This window comes from Microtus ochrogaster, chromosome 10 (genome assembly GCF_000317375.1).
Source record: "Microtus ochrogaster isolate Prairie Vole_2 chromosome 10, MicOch1.0, whole genome shotgun sequence".
NCBI lineage: Eukaryota > Metazoa > Chordata > Mammalia > Rodentia > Cricetidae > Microtus > Microtus ochrogaster.
This window is the reverse complement of record NC_022016.1, coordinates 43,421,737-43,437,374: the sequence shown is the minus strand read 5'-3', so window position 1 is coordinate 43,437,374 and position 15,638 is coordinate 43,421,737. Positions and strand designations below refer to the sequence as shown.

The following is a 15,638-nucleotide window of genomic DNA, read 5'->3' as shown; positions in this document are numbered from 1 at the left end:
TGGAAGAGCAGGCAATGCTCTTAACCGCTGAGCCATCTCTCCAGCCCCCGTTTTTAAATTTTTTTTGTCTTGAAACAGAGACGGAATTAACAGCCCCAGGACTATTAGGCTCCTTGCTACCACAAGGAACAGCAATGCCCCAGGGAGGGGAGAAGGGAAGCAGGCATTCAGTATGAGCCTAGAGCAGGAGCTTGCAAGTGGGTAGGGAAAGGAGGGACTTCATTATCAAAACCTGAATGGCTTCCCAGTGGCCCAGAAACAGGAGCGAGGGCCAGCACTGACGATTCGTCTCCAGTACAAGGTGAAACACTCGTTCAGATGTGGGGTGAGAGCTACTATTCTGGCAAGCCAAGAACCCTGTGGGTCCCACTTGAGCGACAACCACATTCACACTTTAGGTGTTTTGTATTTTTTAATAAAGTTTGTAATCCAATGGACACACAACAAAACTGCGCTGAGAAAAACAGTTTCATAAATTAATAAGTGTTAGGAAGTCAGGGAGAGGTCCAAGTCACAGGAAGAGGGAGGGAGTTGGCCAGGTCTTTTTGTACAGGTGCTGTGTGACACTTCCATGTTGCCGGAGTGGGACCCGTGCTGTAACGAAGCGCACTTATACAAATGAGTGACGGTATAAAGTCTGAGTATGAAAATAAGATTTTCTTTGAAAACACATTTTTGGCACAGATTAAAAAAAAGTATGTCAGGGAAATTTGATTTAAGTCAGTATTTTATATATATATATATATTATATATATATATTTATATATACACATCCCAAGTTCTGCACATCCGACCAAGAAAGAAAATCCTTCTGTTCGCTTTTACTCAACTGTAAACTGTACATCCGATGAGTCGAAGGTGGTGGCAGCGGCAGGAGAATTAAGAACAATGACATGTCCGATGAGAAGGGAAGAAAGGAGGCGACAGGGCAAAAATACCCAATGAAATGTTCCTTGACACCAAGGCTTCAGCACAAGTCCCGAGTCCTGCATGAGAGTCCGCGGTGTGCTCCGTCCACATGTCCAGAGAGCCACACCTGTGTTCGCTGTGCAAGTCACTAATCCAGTGCAAAGGCTGTTCTGCTGAACACAAACAGACTCCCACTGCCTTGTTCCTTTTCTCCGAACAAAGAAGGCCAGCCCCTAAGGTTTCTGTGAGTCCATGGGTTGGTGGTCTGTCCTGGGCGAGAATTTCATGTAAACATACAAGCAGCACCACCCCCAGAGGAGGTCTGTCCATAGAGCTGGGTGGGCGGGAGAGCCAGGGCAGTCTGCCCCTCAGCAGCTTCCCCTCTGCCTGGCTGCGTTGTCCACGGTTCTGTCCGTTCATCTTTTCTGCAGCAGAGCCTCACACAGAGGCAATAACGATCATGAGGTGGGGAGAGATGTTGGAGATGCTAGCAAGGAGGTCAGGGGCCAGGCGGGAGAGGTGACTCTCCGAGAACTCACAGGGTGGGAAGATCTGCAGCACATAGGCGGGCTGGAGGAAGAGAAACAAAGTGAGACCCCTGTCTTCCATGACTGCCCGGCTCAATGCCTGTTGTACCTGGCAGGCCTTAACAGCCCCCCCTTCCCCCCCCAGTCAGGACAGGGTGTCATCAGCTTCTATAATTCAAGGCCAATGCCTCCCCAACCCCACCCCCCTTCTTTCCAGGATGGGCAATTGGTGGCCATTACCCATCTCCTCTGGGAACTCCTGGCTGGGTCAGCCCTCCCGCCCTGACCTAAACTGGTCCTAGCTGTGTGTACAAGCGTTGGGTAGGGATGGGACAGTGGACCAACCTGATTGGAGCCAGGGTTCGGAACATTGATAATCCCCGCTGCCTGCTTGGCCTGCAGGTAAGTGATGAAGGCAGCCTTGAGGGACTCCGTCTGGCTCACCACATCCTCCTGGTCACGACCACAGGGCAGAGCCAGCAGCAGACAGTAATCTGTTTCCACCTGGAGCAGAGGTGAGTGGTTAGGGGTCTCCTGACTAAAGAGCATGAGTTCTACCAAAGGAGCCAGGCATCTCTAAGATGGTTGTGTCACACCACACTAACGTGTGTGCGTGTGCATGAGGGCAAGCATGTATGCTCACTTCTGAGACTAGAGGAATTTATTTCTCTACCCAAGTCAAGTTTGTCCTTCATAGCCCACTTCAAGAGTTATCACAGCCAGGAGTTTAGCCCCGAGGCTACCTGTTCTTCCCTCCCTGAGTATTGCGTAGGCATTTACCAGGGCCCACAAGTCTTACTGTCATCCTCCGGGCAACTCCTTCCAGCTGTGAGGCCTCTAGCCGCATCCTTTGGGCAATCCTCAGCGGGGGACCGCCTTCAGAGAGAGGCAGAGACCGATGGGCCAGGACATTGTTGCCAGAGACGAAGTGGAGCTGCACAGCAGCCGTGTCGTTCTTGAGGGCCAGCAGGCCCTGCCACACGATGGGGTATTTCTGCTTACCGTGAAACAAAACAAAGATGGGATCATGGCATGCCCAGCACGACCCTGGAAGCAGCTTATAAACTAAGAGATTGGGGTACACTTAAGACAGAACAGAGTCAGGGTGTCAAGAGCAGCCTCTGCCCATCTTACCTTCAGAAGCTGGACCATATCCACAGGCCTTTGTGAAGTCAGGTGTGGAGAAGAATCTTGTTTTGGAGCTGGCTGGGCTTCAGTGTGAGATAGAGCCAGTCCAGGTGGGGTGCTTGTGCCCGAGGCCACAGGGACAAACAATGGCTGCTTTGGGGCAGCCTGAGAAGGAAGAGGGTTTGGGAGGTCTGGCTTCATGGAGACTGACACAGGTGAGGGATGGGTTGGCTGCCCTGTGTCCACTGGTGCCTTCTGAACCTGAACATGGGGCTCAGGTGGCCGGCTGGCAGGGACAGCTGAGAGACGAGGCTGCTCTACCACTCCTGTCTGAGTCCCCTTTGCTTCTTGGGAGACCTGGGGCATCTTGCTACTCAGCGGCTGGACAGGCTGGCTAAGTTGAGAGGGCTGGCAGAGTGGAGCAGGTGGTGCAGGCTGCGTGGGCTGCGTAGATGGGGCAGGCTGCGCGGTCTGCAAGGGCTCACCTTCAGGAGGGCCCTAGAGTTGGGAAGAAGACAAAGGGGGCAGTCAGGATGGGCTGTGCACAAACCCCCAGTTCCCAAACAAGAACTCAATGGACCAGAGGGAGGCACCCCCTTGTCTTACAGTCAGGCCACACAGGAAATAAAAACCAGTGGAGCTGTGTTCTCACGGAAAAGGCCACCTAACATGGTAGGAGGCCCCGTATAAAGTGTCTCTCCACATCCAAGAGCTGTGGTATGATCTGAGCCACTCCTCGCTGTGCATCTAGGAAGCCCCCCCTCCCCTTCCACCTCCAAGGCCTGTCTAGCTTGTCTGTACTTTGCTCACGATCCTTGCTAAAGGTCACTGAGTGCACGATGGGAGACACACAAGTGCTGTGTGCGCTCAGAGGACAACTCTGCAGTTCACCTCTTTCTATTTTTACCAGGGTTCTGGACCAAACTTGGTGGCCAGGCTCACATTTAAGCAAATGCCTTCACCCACTGAACCATTTGATGGCCTACCTGCCTGTCTTTCGAAACCACATAGCTCCCGAGCACATGCCCAATTGGTAGGGAGGAAACCTGGCTTCCTCACCTGTGCAGAAGTCTTGGTCCTGGAGGGTAGGCTGACGGAGGAGGCGACAGGAAACTGAGTGTGTGTGAGCTGAGCGGGGGCATGGTAGGTGCGGATATCTCCGTACCTATATTCCTGGAACAGCTCACCGCTGGAGTGCACAATCTGCACCCCATGGGTCACAACCACAGGTGGGGTCAGAGGCAGCCCCTGAAGCTGGTTGCTGGGGGTGACTGTGAGAATGCGGGCTTCACCATGGGGGTTAGGAGCAGGGGTAGGCACAGGGCCAGGGGCCGGGGCAGGGATTGCTTTGGCATCAGAAGTCTTAACGGTTTCTTTCACCAGCTGCTGGGGGGCCTTGCTGGCTGGTGGCACCTTTACTACCCCCTCAGTGGCCCTGGGCTGTTCACTGACAGCAGTCACATGTGGGTGCACCATGATCCTCACGTCTCGGGGCACAGTGTACGGGTGTAGTCGGTACTCAGACTGCATGACCAGCACTTCTGACTGCACGGGGGCTGCAGCTCTAGCCACAGGGAGGTGATAGTGGACTTCTTCCTCAGGAGGGTGCTGGCTGGCTAGGGCAGGTACACCAGCTGCGGCAGGCTGGGGTGTGCCCACACGCTGTGGGGCCCTTGCCTCTATCTGCTGGGGCTGCAGAGGGGCCCGAGGAGAGTGCAGAGTTTCTGGCCGGATGCTGTAGGTGATGCTGGGTAATGTGGGTGTGTTCATTCTCACCTCACCTTGTGAAAGGTGACCAAGGGACACGGTCTGAGTGATGCTGTGGGGTGGCATGATGACAGACTGCTCCGGGTGGATACTGGAGATGAACTGGGGCACTGGAATGCCTGCAGCCAGCATGACGGTGGCATTGGTAGAGAGTGGTGTGGATGTGGTGCTGCTGGGATGGCATGCCCTTGGGAATGGGCCTGGTGTAGGCCCACTAGGTCGAGGAGTATGTGTATCTGGCTTTGTGGCTGCCAAGTGGGAGATGGTTCGATCTACTGGGGTGGTGGGTCCCGAAGGAACATGGTTCACTTCTGTAGGCAGCTTGCTGGGCAGGGCAGGAGGGTGGTGGGGAGTGAGGGTGGGCCCCAGGTTAGCTGGCTGAAGGACCTTGGTCTCTATTTTCAGAGTGACGGGGTCAGCAAGTTTCTTGTTAGTGGTGACTATGCTTGGGGTGAGAACAAGCTGGTTGTGAACCAGCACCGGGGGTGTGTTGATGCCCTGAGTGAGAACCTTCACTGTGCCACCTTGGGTGACAGGCGTGGACACTGAGAGGTGAATGGGCTCAGGCTTTTCCAAGGACGGACGGTCCGTCTTCACAGAGGAGATCACCGGAGAGGCATTGTATGTCTGGGCAGTCAGGACCAGGGTGGAATGGGTGGCCACATTTGCAAAAGCTGAAGGGGTCTGAGGGCCTTTGGGTGCAGACTGGGATGGGGTGACAGAATCTGCTTTCACCTGGGACTTGGACACTGACTGCTGAAACTCAATGTCCATTGCACTGGCTGGAGGGATCTGACTGATCTTGGCACTGATCCGCTGTGGGCCTTCCGTCTTCTGTCCTGAGTAGCTCAGAAGCACGACTCCTTCTGAAGTGTTCACACGCAGCCCTGCACCAGAGCCTGTGTCTGCTGGACGCTCATCAATCACTGACATAGACCCAGGGTGGAAGCGACTGTTCTCATTGCTGCTTGACCTCTGTTTGCCCTTTGCTGATGGCGCACTCACTGCACCTGTCATAGCTGCTGTGCCTGTTGTGGCGGTCACGCCACATGCAGCAGTCACTGCACCTGCAGCAGCATTCACAGGAGCCGGGGCAGCGTTCACCGTGCCCACTGTGGCACTCACTGGAGTGGTCAGGACATTGACGGGCCCAGTGAGCACATTCACAGGCCCCTTCAGAAGATTCACAGGCCCAGCAGGGGTGCTCACTAAACCCTTCAGTGTGGCCACTGAGCCCTTCACAGGACCCTTTAAGGCATTCACTGGGACCAGAGAGACATTCACCAGGCCAGTCAGGGCACTCACCAGGCCAGTCAGGGTCTGAGGAGCGGGTTTTGCCAAAGTTATCTTCTGCGAATTCTCCAGGTCAATGCTGACAGGCATCCGGCTGATGACAGACGTGATTTTAGGGGCAATGACCGGGGCCACCTTCTCTTTGTCAGCAGCTACTGGGACCTCTGAGGGCTGTGTGTCAGAAGCATTTGACACTGGAGTTGCTGACTTTTCTTCTAAGGGAGGATGTTTGGGTTCACCTGGAGGGACTGGTGCCTCGTGCAGACAAGGAGCAGCACTCACGGGCTCTGCGATGGCTGTGGTGACACTTGTGGAAGTGACCCCGGTGGCAGATACGTATTTGGGGTCCATGAGGATCTTCCTCAGTGTGCTAGAGCTGGTGTCCACGTCAGAGGCCTTTGTGTCTGGGGGAAGAGCTGGAGATGGGGCAGACTGAGCCTGAGGCTCCTCCTGTCTGGTGATCCACTCTGTCACCTTAGTGGGGGGACTCTGATGTGGGACTCCCCCAGGAATGACAGGGGGTGGGAGCTTTGCTATTGTCACTAAAGGAATTGTGGGTGGAGGTAAGCTTGAGTCACTGGGTGGGGTCACCGGATCACTTTCGATGATTGAATGCACCTTGAACCTAGCCTGGGGTTCATCATCCACCAGCAATGGCTGGGAAAGAGGTGGGAGGTCAGGGGGTGTGGGTGCTTTGCATGGAGTCTTTTCTTCAACACTGCTTTCCTGACACGGACTCTCAGCAGGTGGGGTCTTGACTGGGTCAGAGGTGCATTCCTGAGGAGGGGACTGAGGCTTTTCACTCTGCTTTTCTTCCTGGGGAGCTTCTGGGGGTGCTGCTGTTGCCTCATTAGCAGCAGGGCTTTCGCTCTGAGCCTGCTCGGTCTCAGAAGTACGAGTCTCTGTGGCAGCGATCACTTTCTTGTTTGCATTCCTTTTCCGGCGTCGTGTCGTCTTTTGACGTCCTTTGTCTTTCCGGGGAGGAGTGACTTCCACTTTAGACCCCTTGGCTTCCTGTACAGACTCACTGCTGTTCCCTCTGGCTTCCTTGGTGTCTGCAGAACCTGCTGAGGGGTTCGAGGCACTGCCCTGTGAGCCAGAAGACTCTGGAGCAGCATCTGCCGCCGAGGTTCCAGATGTGGCACCAGAGGGCCCTGGCTCCGTTCCTTCCTGTAGATGCGGCTGAGATCCTGGGGGGACGGAGGGAGACGCAGACAAGTTTTCAGGCTCTCCAGAACTGTCATTGATGATGGAGCCAATGGCCGCCGCCAGTTCGGTCTCACTTGCCTGGTGTGCAGGCTTGTGGCCGTCCTCCACATCAGGACCTGCAGGTTTCCCTGTGGCTGCTCCCTTGTCAGCTGCACCAGCGGAGGGCTCGGCGAGCTTTGCAATGTTCTCCACGGCCTTCTCCAGCTCCATCTGCTTGGCTAGCTGTGTGGCTCCTGGGGACACTGTGGAGGCAGACACATCTTTCTTCTCTTTCTCAGGATCAATTGGGTCATGTTTCAGCTGAGACGAGGAGACACTTTCCCTTGGGGGGCTCTTGTTTTTCTCAGGAGAGACTGCCACAAGCCCAGCTTCCCTGTCCACAGCCTGCCCTGCAGCCCGGGTGGCCATTTCCAGGCTTTTCAGATGTGCAGCCCTGTCCATTGCTGACCTGGTGTTGCGAGCACGTCCCCTCTTTGATTTGGTTTTCTCAGGAGGCAGTTTTCTCTCCACTGTCTCGACTGGGAAGGTGTTGGGTCCATTTTTGTCTGTGCTGGTGTCTCTCCTGTCACGTTTGGCCTCGCTGGCTGCTTCTCTGTCACCCCTGGACTTAGTGTTGCTTTCTCTCGTGTTCACCTGGGCACCACCCTCAGCAGCAGCCTCAGCTTTTTGCTCGCTTCTCCCCCTTTTCCCATGGGGCCCGCCAGCGGCTGCAGCCTTCTGAGACCTCGGAGACCTCCACCCCTCAGCTGGCTTGGGTGTTTCTGCTCGCTCTTTCGTCTCATGCTCTTCATCCTCATCAGCACGCCGGCGAGTTTTAGGAGGCCTTCCCCTCCGAGGGGTGGTGGGAACTACCACGGCCTCCTGCAGCTCCCGTTCCAATCTCTTCCTGGTCAGTCTGGGCTGCTCAGCAGGCTCTTTAGCTGGGGAGCGGCTTTCGTGATCACCCATGGTGGCATAAACACTCCTGACATTCCGGCGCCTGGTTCGGCTGAGAGGCAGGCTAGGCTCAGGGAGCTCAGGGTCCCCTCCAGAGCTTTTAGATGCAGTCCTTGTAATCTTCTCCGCCTCCATCTTCAGTTCTAACAGCTTCTGTGCTTCTCCACGAGGAGAGCTGGACCGCTTCAGCTTTTCCCGGTCTATCCTCTCGCTCTTTCTGGTGACGGGCTTCTCCACGATGCTTGCGACAGCTGCCTGGACCGGTGTCTTGGAACGCTTGCTTTTGTTTGTTTTCTTGTCTTTCGCAGAGACTGGAGGATTGGCCTCTACATCTTCAGACGCTGGGGGCTGAACTTCAGGCACAACTTCAGGTTTCTGAGTGACACTGGGTTCAATGCTTGGAGCTGCATCTGGCTTCTCCACTCTTAGCTCTTCAGCTTCCTCAGACTTCTGAGTTAGTTTTGAAAGCGGCTGGGGACTGCTGGGTTTTGGATCTATATTGTTTTCTATCTTGGAAATTGCAGTCTCAGGAGCGGGAGGCTCGGCACTCACAGAAGGGATGGGCTCGGTAGCTGGGCTTTCTTGAGTAGCCTGATGCACCACTACAGGACTTTCTCTGGAGCCTTCTCCTGGGAGTACCTCTACCTGCTTGGGCTGTTCCATGGGGACAGGAACTGGCTCAGATGCCAACTTTGCCTCCTCCAAGACGGGGGCTGGCTCCACAGGTTTCTCTCCTGCCAGCAAAGGAGCCTCCGCCATTTTCTCAGCCTTTTCTGGTGCTGATGATGCTGGTTCTGGTGTCACGGGGGTGACTGCAGGAAGCCCAACTGACACGGGGGCTTTTGGCTCCAGCTCTTTAGTCTCAGTGGTAGGTTCCGGGGTCTTGGAAATATTCTCTGGGTCCTCCTGTTTCTCAGCCTCTTTGGGCTTCTGGTCCTTCTCCTTTTCTTTCTGCTGCATCCGCGTGAGCTCCATGAATCTGCTGTGGAACAGCACCACGGGCTCCTGGACCGAGTCACTCACGCTGTTGACTCCGTCAGATGCTTGTCTGCTGTACAGCCTCCCAGGAGGGAAGTCAGACTCCTCGCCCTTCCTTTCAAGATGCTGCAGCCGCTTAGAATCTTGTTCAAAGATGGAGCTATGTAAAAACCGAGAGGCAAACAGTTCCTGCCTCTCCTGTTCCTCTTCCCTGTGGTCATCCTTCTTATCATCCATTTTCCCCTCTGAGTCAGTCCTGATTTTCTTCTTTTTCATGTACCAGGATGGAATAGGTCTTGGGGCAGAGTCAACCTTTTCTTTATCTTTGTTGTTTCGAAAATTAGCAAAGCGGGAGTCCCAGTCAAGAAAAGACCAGTTTTCTTCACGGGATGAGGAAAGAGACTTAGCTCTTTCTAGCAAAGCTTTAGTGTCTGGTGTGATTGTCTTATCCAGAGCAAAAGAATAAAATTTATTTCTTTCTAAAGAACTAGACAGTCTTTCCTCTCGTTCACGTAGTTTGTCGTCTCTGTCCCTCAATAAAAAAGACAGCCGAGGGCTGTCGTAGAAGGTAGAGGCCCTGGGTGACTGGGATTTGTGCTCAGCATCCTCATCAGAGTCAGAGGGCACCTCGCCAGGTTCCAGATCTCGCACAGACCTCTTCCGTAAACTGTCTCTCTTGATTATGCTGTTTGGAAAACTCACGTCAAACCTGCTGGGGTCCTGTTTCCCCTGAGGGTCCCAACGATGCGGGTCCTCTTCAGAATTCAAGACAGACAGCTTTATTCTGGCCATGTCCGCCACATGTTCTCTCTTGCTACAATCATAAGGAGTAAATTTTAAGGGGTCTTCTCTCATTGATACATTAGAATAGGGGAGACCCTTATCATCCACTTTAGGGGACCCTTTTACTGACATTAGCTTAGGGGAACTCAGGGTGTCGTCATCTTCATGGAAGGAGCCATGGCGGACGCTGGGAGAACAGCTGGTCCTTTCAGAGTCCTCACTGATCTGCCGTGAACTTCTGTAATTTCTCTCCCTTTTGGTACAGATGTCAAAATCAACATGATCCATCCTTTTCTTTTTGCTGGGCGGTGAGTCGTCAGTGACATCCTGGGGGGGCTTGCCGACCTCATGAACAAGGCTCCGTCTTTCATATTCATCTACATCTTTTTTAGGACTGCCAAACTTCTCAGACTTGGCTATTTCCATCTCCATCTGCTGTTTTCTGCGACTCTGTTCCATCTGTTTTCGGTAACTCTGTGTGTGATCAATGTCAATGCCAAGCTTTTCTTCAGCATTTAGTGCGTGTGGCTTCTCCTGGCCTGCTTTATGCTCGGATGGCTCCTCACGAAGACGGCAATAGTTTTTCCTGACTTCCTCTTTCTCCGGCCCTTGATTATCTAGGAGCTGCAGCTGTTTGGGCTGAGGTTTTGAGGGGATGGCTTTTTTGGGCTGGGCTTCTTGACTTTCCACAGATGCGTGTATTGGATCTCCCAGGCCTGGGTGTCCATCTGAGCTGGGCCGTGAGCCAGACCCTGAGGAGACAGCAGCAGGCTCCTGGCAGTCTTTGGGGCTGGGAGCCGAATTAAGCCTGTCCGGCTTGGTTTTTTTTGATTCCCTTTTAAGGATTTCTTTTCTCACGGGCTTTCGTTGGGACTCGCCTTCCCTCACCAGAACACTGTCTCTTGACACATCAGGCTGCTTCTTTAGAAGCGCTCGAGTGTCCTCTGTCTCAGGGCTGCTTTTCTTGACTTCTGGTTTTTGCTTTTCTGCTTTCAAGTTGGAGTCTGCAAAGCGCCTTTTCCTCGCTTCCAGCTTCTCCAGGTCCACAGCGCTCAGGCCCTCAGGCGTCTGCTCCGGCTTGAGGTGCTTCCTAAGTTTAGGCCTGCCCTCCTTATCCACCGCCTCTACGTGGCTGGAAAGGGCCTTTTCCCTCAGTGCCTTCCCTCTAGCGGACTCCACTGTAGACGAGTCGGACTTGGCCAGCTCCATCTGAGAGGCCTGGGACTTCTGACCTGGGGCTGAAGGTTTAACAGTGTCGTGATCAAATCTGGCTTTGAGCTTTTCCATCGGAGGGTGGTCAATGACTTTCCCCTCCTTTTCTTTCACTCGAGTCAAAACCACACAAGGCACGAGCTCCAGACGGTTCTTGGCCGGCCCTTCCTTGTCGGCTTTCTCTCTGCTCAGTTTGGTAGAACTCCGGCTTTTCTCAGGGCTCTGCTGCTCTCCCTCGTTCTCTTGCTCTGTCTCGGAAGACTGAGAGCTGGGAGAATGACCTTTTCCTTTCCGTCTCTGCCTGTCAGGTTTGTCCTTTTCTACTTTTTCCTTCCGAATTATTCGTCTTTCCCTCTCCACTCTCTCAGGATCAAAAGTCCGTTCTTTATCCGTCTTTTCGTTTTTTGTATAGCGCTCCAATCGAGCCTTCTCCAGTTTATCGTACCGTGGTGGAGACACTGAGCTGCAGCTCCCACTTCGCTCTGAGGACCGGCGGTACAGTCTCCTCTCAGAGTCACTTGGCAATCTCTCCGAATGTGCAGGAGACACCCCAGGACTCTGTGGACGACGCAAGTGGACTGGACTCTGACTTCGCTCAATGGGCCTCCTCTCATGGTCCCGGTCAACCTCAAATCGCTCCCGTTCTCGCTCCCGTTCTCTTTGCCTATAGCTGTATTCCCGAATATCTTGTTCATAAGGATCACTCCTATATTCTCTGTATTCTCGAGGGTCATCATAGTATCGGGACTCATAATATTCTCCTTGGTACGTTTCCCACTCGGAGTAAAAGTCTCTCCCTCGAGCTGGATAGTCCCTCCTGGAGTCCTCAGGGTAGGTGCCTGGAGTCCGAACACTTTCATAGTATGTCCGATCTTGGCTGTAGTCATAGGATCCTCTTCGTTCCTCTCTACCAAACATCAAAAAGATTATGTCAGCGCTTCTGCTTCTCAACACTGTAGTCTCATCTCTGCAATCGCAGCACTCATCACAGGCAGAGGCAAGAGGACAGCTCATGGACCTCTCTGGGGCGCACAGTGAAACTACCTTACTCAAGATCTCTAGAATCATTTAGCATGACTTTTCCCTTGCTCAACTGCAGATGTTTAGCAGCAACTCCTAAGCTAAGGATTAAAAGCTGACAGCCTAAATAAAATTCAAATGTAAAATGCTAGGTTTTTACCTGGAGCCCTGGCCAGGAACTCTCTATGTAGACCAGGCTGGCTTCCAACTCACAGAGATCTCCTGCTTCTGCCTCTGGAGTGCTGGGATTAAAGGCGTATACAACCATGCATGACCAGCACTTGTTATAAAAGAAACTCAATAATCTCAAATAAATGACAAATGTTTAAGAAGACCCACTTGCTGTGCGACAATGGTCTTTGTACCCTGTAAGGATTTGTCTCCTGTACTTGCTTAATAAAATGCTGATTGGCCAGCAGCCAGGCAGGAAGTATAGGCGGGGCAACCAGAACAGGAGAACTCTGGGAAGAGAAAAGGCTCAGTCTGCAGTCATCACCCAGACACAGAGGAAGCAAGATGAGACTGTCTTGCTGATAAAAGGTACCAAGCCATGTGGCTAACACAGATAAGAATTATGGGTTAATGTAGGATGTAAGAGTTAATAAGAAGCCTGAGCTAATAGGTCAACCAGTTTATGACTAATGTAGACCTCTGTGTGTTTCTTTGGGATAGAATGGCTGCAGGACCAGGTGGGACAGAAACCTCTGTCAACACTCACTGCTCCTTACCGCAATTCCACTGTACTGTACCATATACATGTATTAGGTTATATCACACTGTACCAGTAAACATGTAATTGTATCAACTTTTTAAAAAGAATTTTTCAAATGTTTAAATCTCAGGGCTGGAGAGATCACTTAAAAGTTAACCTCACTTATTATTCTTGTAAAGGACCCATGTTTAGTTCCCAAAATTCACACAGTGGCTTGCAGCCTTCCGTAACTCTAGTTCCAAGGGAAGTGATGCCCTCTTCTGACCTCCTTGGGTACCAGACACACTTAGAGCTCAAACATATATGCAGGCAAAACACTCATGCATAAACTAAAAATAAGCAAATCTTTAAAAAAATGTTTTATCCGGGCATGGTGGTATATGCCTGTAATCCCAGTCCTTGGGAGGCAGAGGCAGGCAGGTCTCCAGACATTGAAGGCTAGCCTTATCTACAAAGCAAGCTACAGGTCAGCTGAGGTTATAGTGAGATCCTGCCTCAAAACAAAACAAAAAACAACAAAGTTTATTGTCAGGCATAGTGGTACAGACCTTTAGTCCCAGAACTGGGAAGGCAGAGGCAGGCAGATCTTTTGAGTTCGAGGCCAGCCTGATCTACAGAGTAAGTTTCAGGATGGCCAGGGCTACACAAAGAAACCATGTCTTAAAGAGAAAAATGAACAAAAATCACAAAAACCCCTAAAAACCAAAAAGGTTAAAGTATTTATTGTATGTTTTGTTTATCGAAATGCTTCCCACCTTTCCCAAAAGAATTAAAAATAAAATTAGTTCCAACTTTCAACATTTACTTAAAAACTTTTTTTTGCCCTTCTTCAAACTGCCAGCTAACAAATCAAGTCTAGCTTCAAGCACTATACAATGTTCCCTCCAGCTGCCCATGCAGTGCACTCAGAACGAGAGGCAGCTGTCCAGCAGAGGACAACTGAGCACACTCCTCTCATCGGGAAGTTGGCTCCTTTATACTCATCTGCTGTGTGTATGATGTGTACGTGGATGTGCACACATCAAAGCACGTGTGAGCGTTCAAGGACCGCTCTGCAGCCTTGGCTTTCTCTTCACCTGAGCTGCAGAGCTCTAGTGCAATGCAGGCTTTGGTGGCAAGCATCGACTTGCTGCGCCATCCCACTGACCCCCCTAGAAATTTTCAGTGACAAATGTCTAACTGCAGAATTCCTCAAGGGCAGATAAAGCAAAGCATGGTGGTACTTGCCTGTAACCTCAGGAGGTGGAGGCAGGAAGATCACAAGTTCAAGGCCAATTTTATCAGCTATAGGTCAGCCTATGGTATATGAGCATGTGGTGATGATTGAAGTCAAAAAGAAATGGCTGCCCATTTTCCACTAGAACCCAAATCACATGTGTTGTTAAAAATAGCAGTCCTGGTGGGTGTGATGACACAGGCCTGTAATCCCAGCTGCTTGGGGAACTCAGTGAGACCGCTCTCAAAAATACAGCTGGAGATGCACCTCAGGGGCAGACACTGTCTACCACAGGCTTCCATCCTAGACACTCCCCACATCCAACCAATAACCACTCACTCATGCTCTAGATAAAAAGCCAGTCTTGGAAGACCATGCTGTCTTGGGTGGGTGAGGTGTGTTCATTCTAGAAAATATTATCACCAGCTGCACAGGCTTGGTTCTGAGTCCCAGTCTCTGCAGCTCTCACCTCACTTTTTGGCTCACTGCAACACAGTAACAGTTGGTCGGATGTGGCAGTGCATGCCTTTGATCCCTGCTCTCAAGAGGCAGAGGAAGGCAGGGTTCCTCAATCTGAACCCAGTCTTGCCTACACAGGAAGTTCCAGACTAGTGAGGGCTACAAAGTAAAACATTGAAAAAAGGAGAAAAACAACAACAACAACAAAACACCAGGTCACTAGGCACAGAACTAGAGTAACTTTAATACACAAAGCAAGGAAGTGCTTCCCTTTGTGAAGCCGGACACATTACATTCTGCCCAATATGAACAAAGTAAGACTCCTGCCTAGTGAGTTCACTGCTTTGCTGAACTACAGTAGGAGCCACATCTTTGGTTCTCACAGCTCTAGACAGAACCTCGGGTCTCTCACATGTTACAAGTGCATTCTGCTGAGCAGTGGTGGTGCACATCTTTAATCCCAGCACTTGGGAGGCAGAGGCAGGTGGATCTCTGTGAGTTTGAGGCCAGCCTTGTCTACAGAGTGAATTCCAGAACAGCCAGGAACACAGACAGGAGAAACCTGTCTCAAAAAAAAAAAAAAAACAGGCAAACAAGCAAACAAAAAGAATGCATTCTACTGCTGAGTTGCATGCCATGCTTTGTGTGTTTCCTCTTGAGACAGGGCCTAGCTACTCTGTAGTTTTGAATACAGGATCTAGGTTCAGGCTCCTCAGTACTAGGATTACAAGTATTAAGTCACTAAGCCAGCCTATATGGCAAGACAGGGCTTCAAAAAAAAAAAAAAAAAACCCACACCAAACAAAACAAACGAAACAACACTATCAAAAACAAAACAACAAAAACTCCACAGTACAAAGACTGTGTATTAAGCAAGCTGGAGCTAGGGTAGAGCGCAGCACTAAAATGTCCAAGATTTGCACAATGTTCTGTGTTTGATTCTTAGCCTAACAAAACAGAACAGAAAACTAAAATTAAAGTGCTAGCCAAGTACCTGCAAGCCCGAGGGCCTAAGTTTAATTCTCAACACCCATCTAAAAGGCTGGTGGGGCTACATGCATGGAATCCCAGCACTGGGACTATGAAGACAGAATAAGCAAGGGTAGAGCCCCAGACAACAGTGAGACCTTGTTTCAAAAATAAAAAAGCAAGGTGGACAGCTCTTAAGAAATGACATCTGTAATTAACCTCTGGCACATGCATGCACACACACACGCACGTGTACACAAACAAACACACATACACACACCTATGTCAAAAACTTATTTTGATGAGTCCATGAAGCTTAATAATTTCAGCAGGGACCAGGACAACAGAAGACTGGGACCCAGTCAGCCTAATGGAGGCATCACTTACAAGGCCGCTTGCCTTGTCTGAGAATGGAGGAATCATCCCACCAAAGAGGTGATGCCTTGTCCATAGAATGGAGGGAAATCATCTCACCAAAGAGGTGATGCCTTGTCCATAGAATGGAGGAATCATCACCAAA

The 15,638-nt window shown here is 51.4% G+C and overlaps 1 protein-coding gene across 3 annotated transcripts in view; it reads right to left on the bottom strand.

Moving 5' to 3' along the window:
- Positions 1-404: 404 nt before the first annotated feature.
- Spen (spen family transcriptional repressor) overlaps positions 405-15,638 on the bottom strand; it is an 87,584-nt gene continuing 72,350 nt past the window's right edge. For 2 of the 3 annotated variants that reach the window (XM_026782082.1, XM_005352897.2), the window contains exons 11-15: positions 3,624-11,649; positions 2,571-3,062; positions 2,236-2,430; positions 1,782-1,940; positions 405-1,479 (exon numbers count right to left, since the gene is read on the bottom strand). In XM_026782082.1, the coding sequence (XP_026637883.1) occupies positions 1,348-1,479; positions 1,782-1,940; positions 2,236-2,430; positions 2,571-3,062; positions 3,624-11,649 (9,004 nt within the window). In that variant the 3' untranslated portion in view covers positions 405-1,347. The remainder of the gene's footprint in view (positions 1,480-1,781; positions 1,941-2,235; positions 2,431-2,570; positions 3,063-3,623; positions 11,650-15,638) is intronic. The other variant, XM_013348388.2, reaches the window with a different exon arrangement.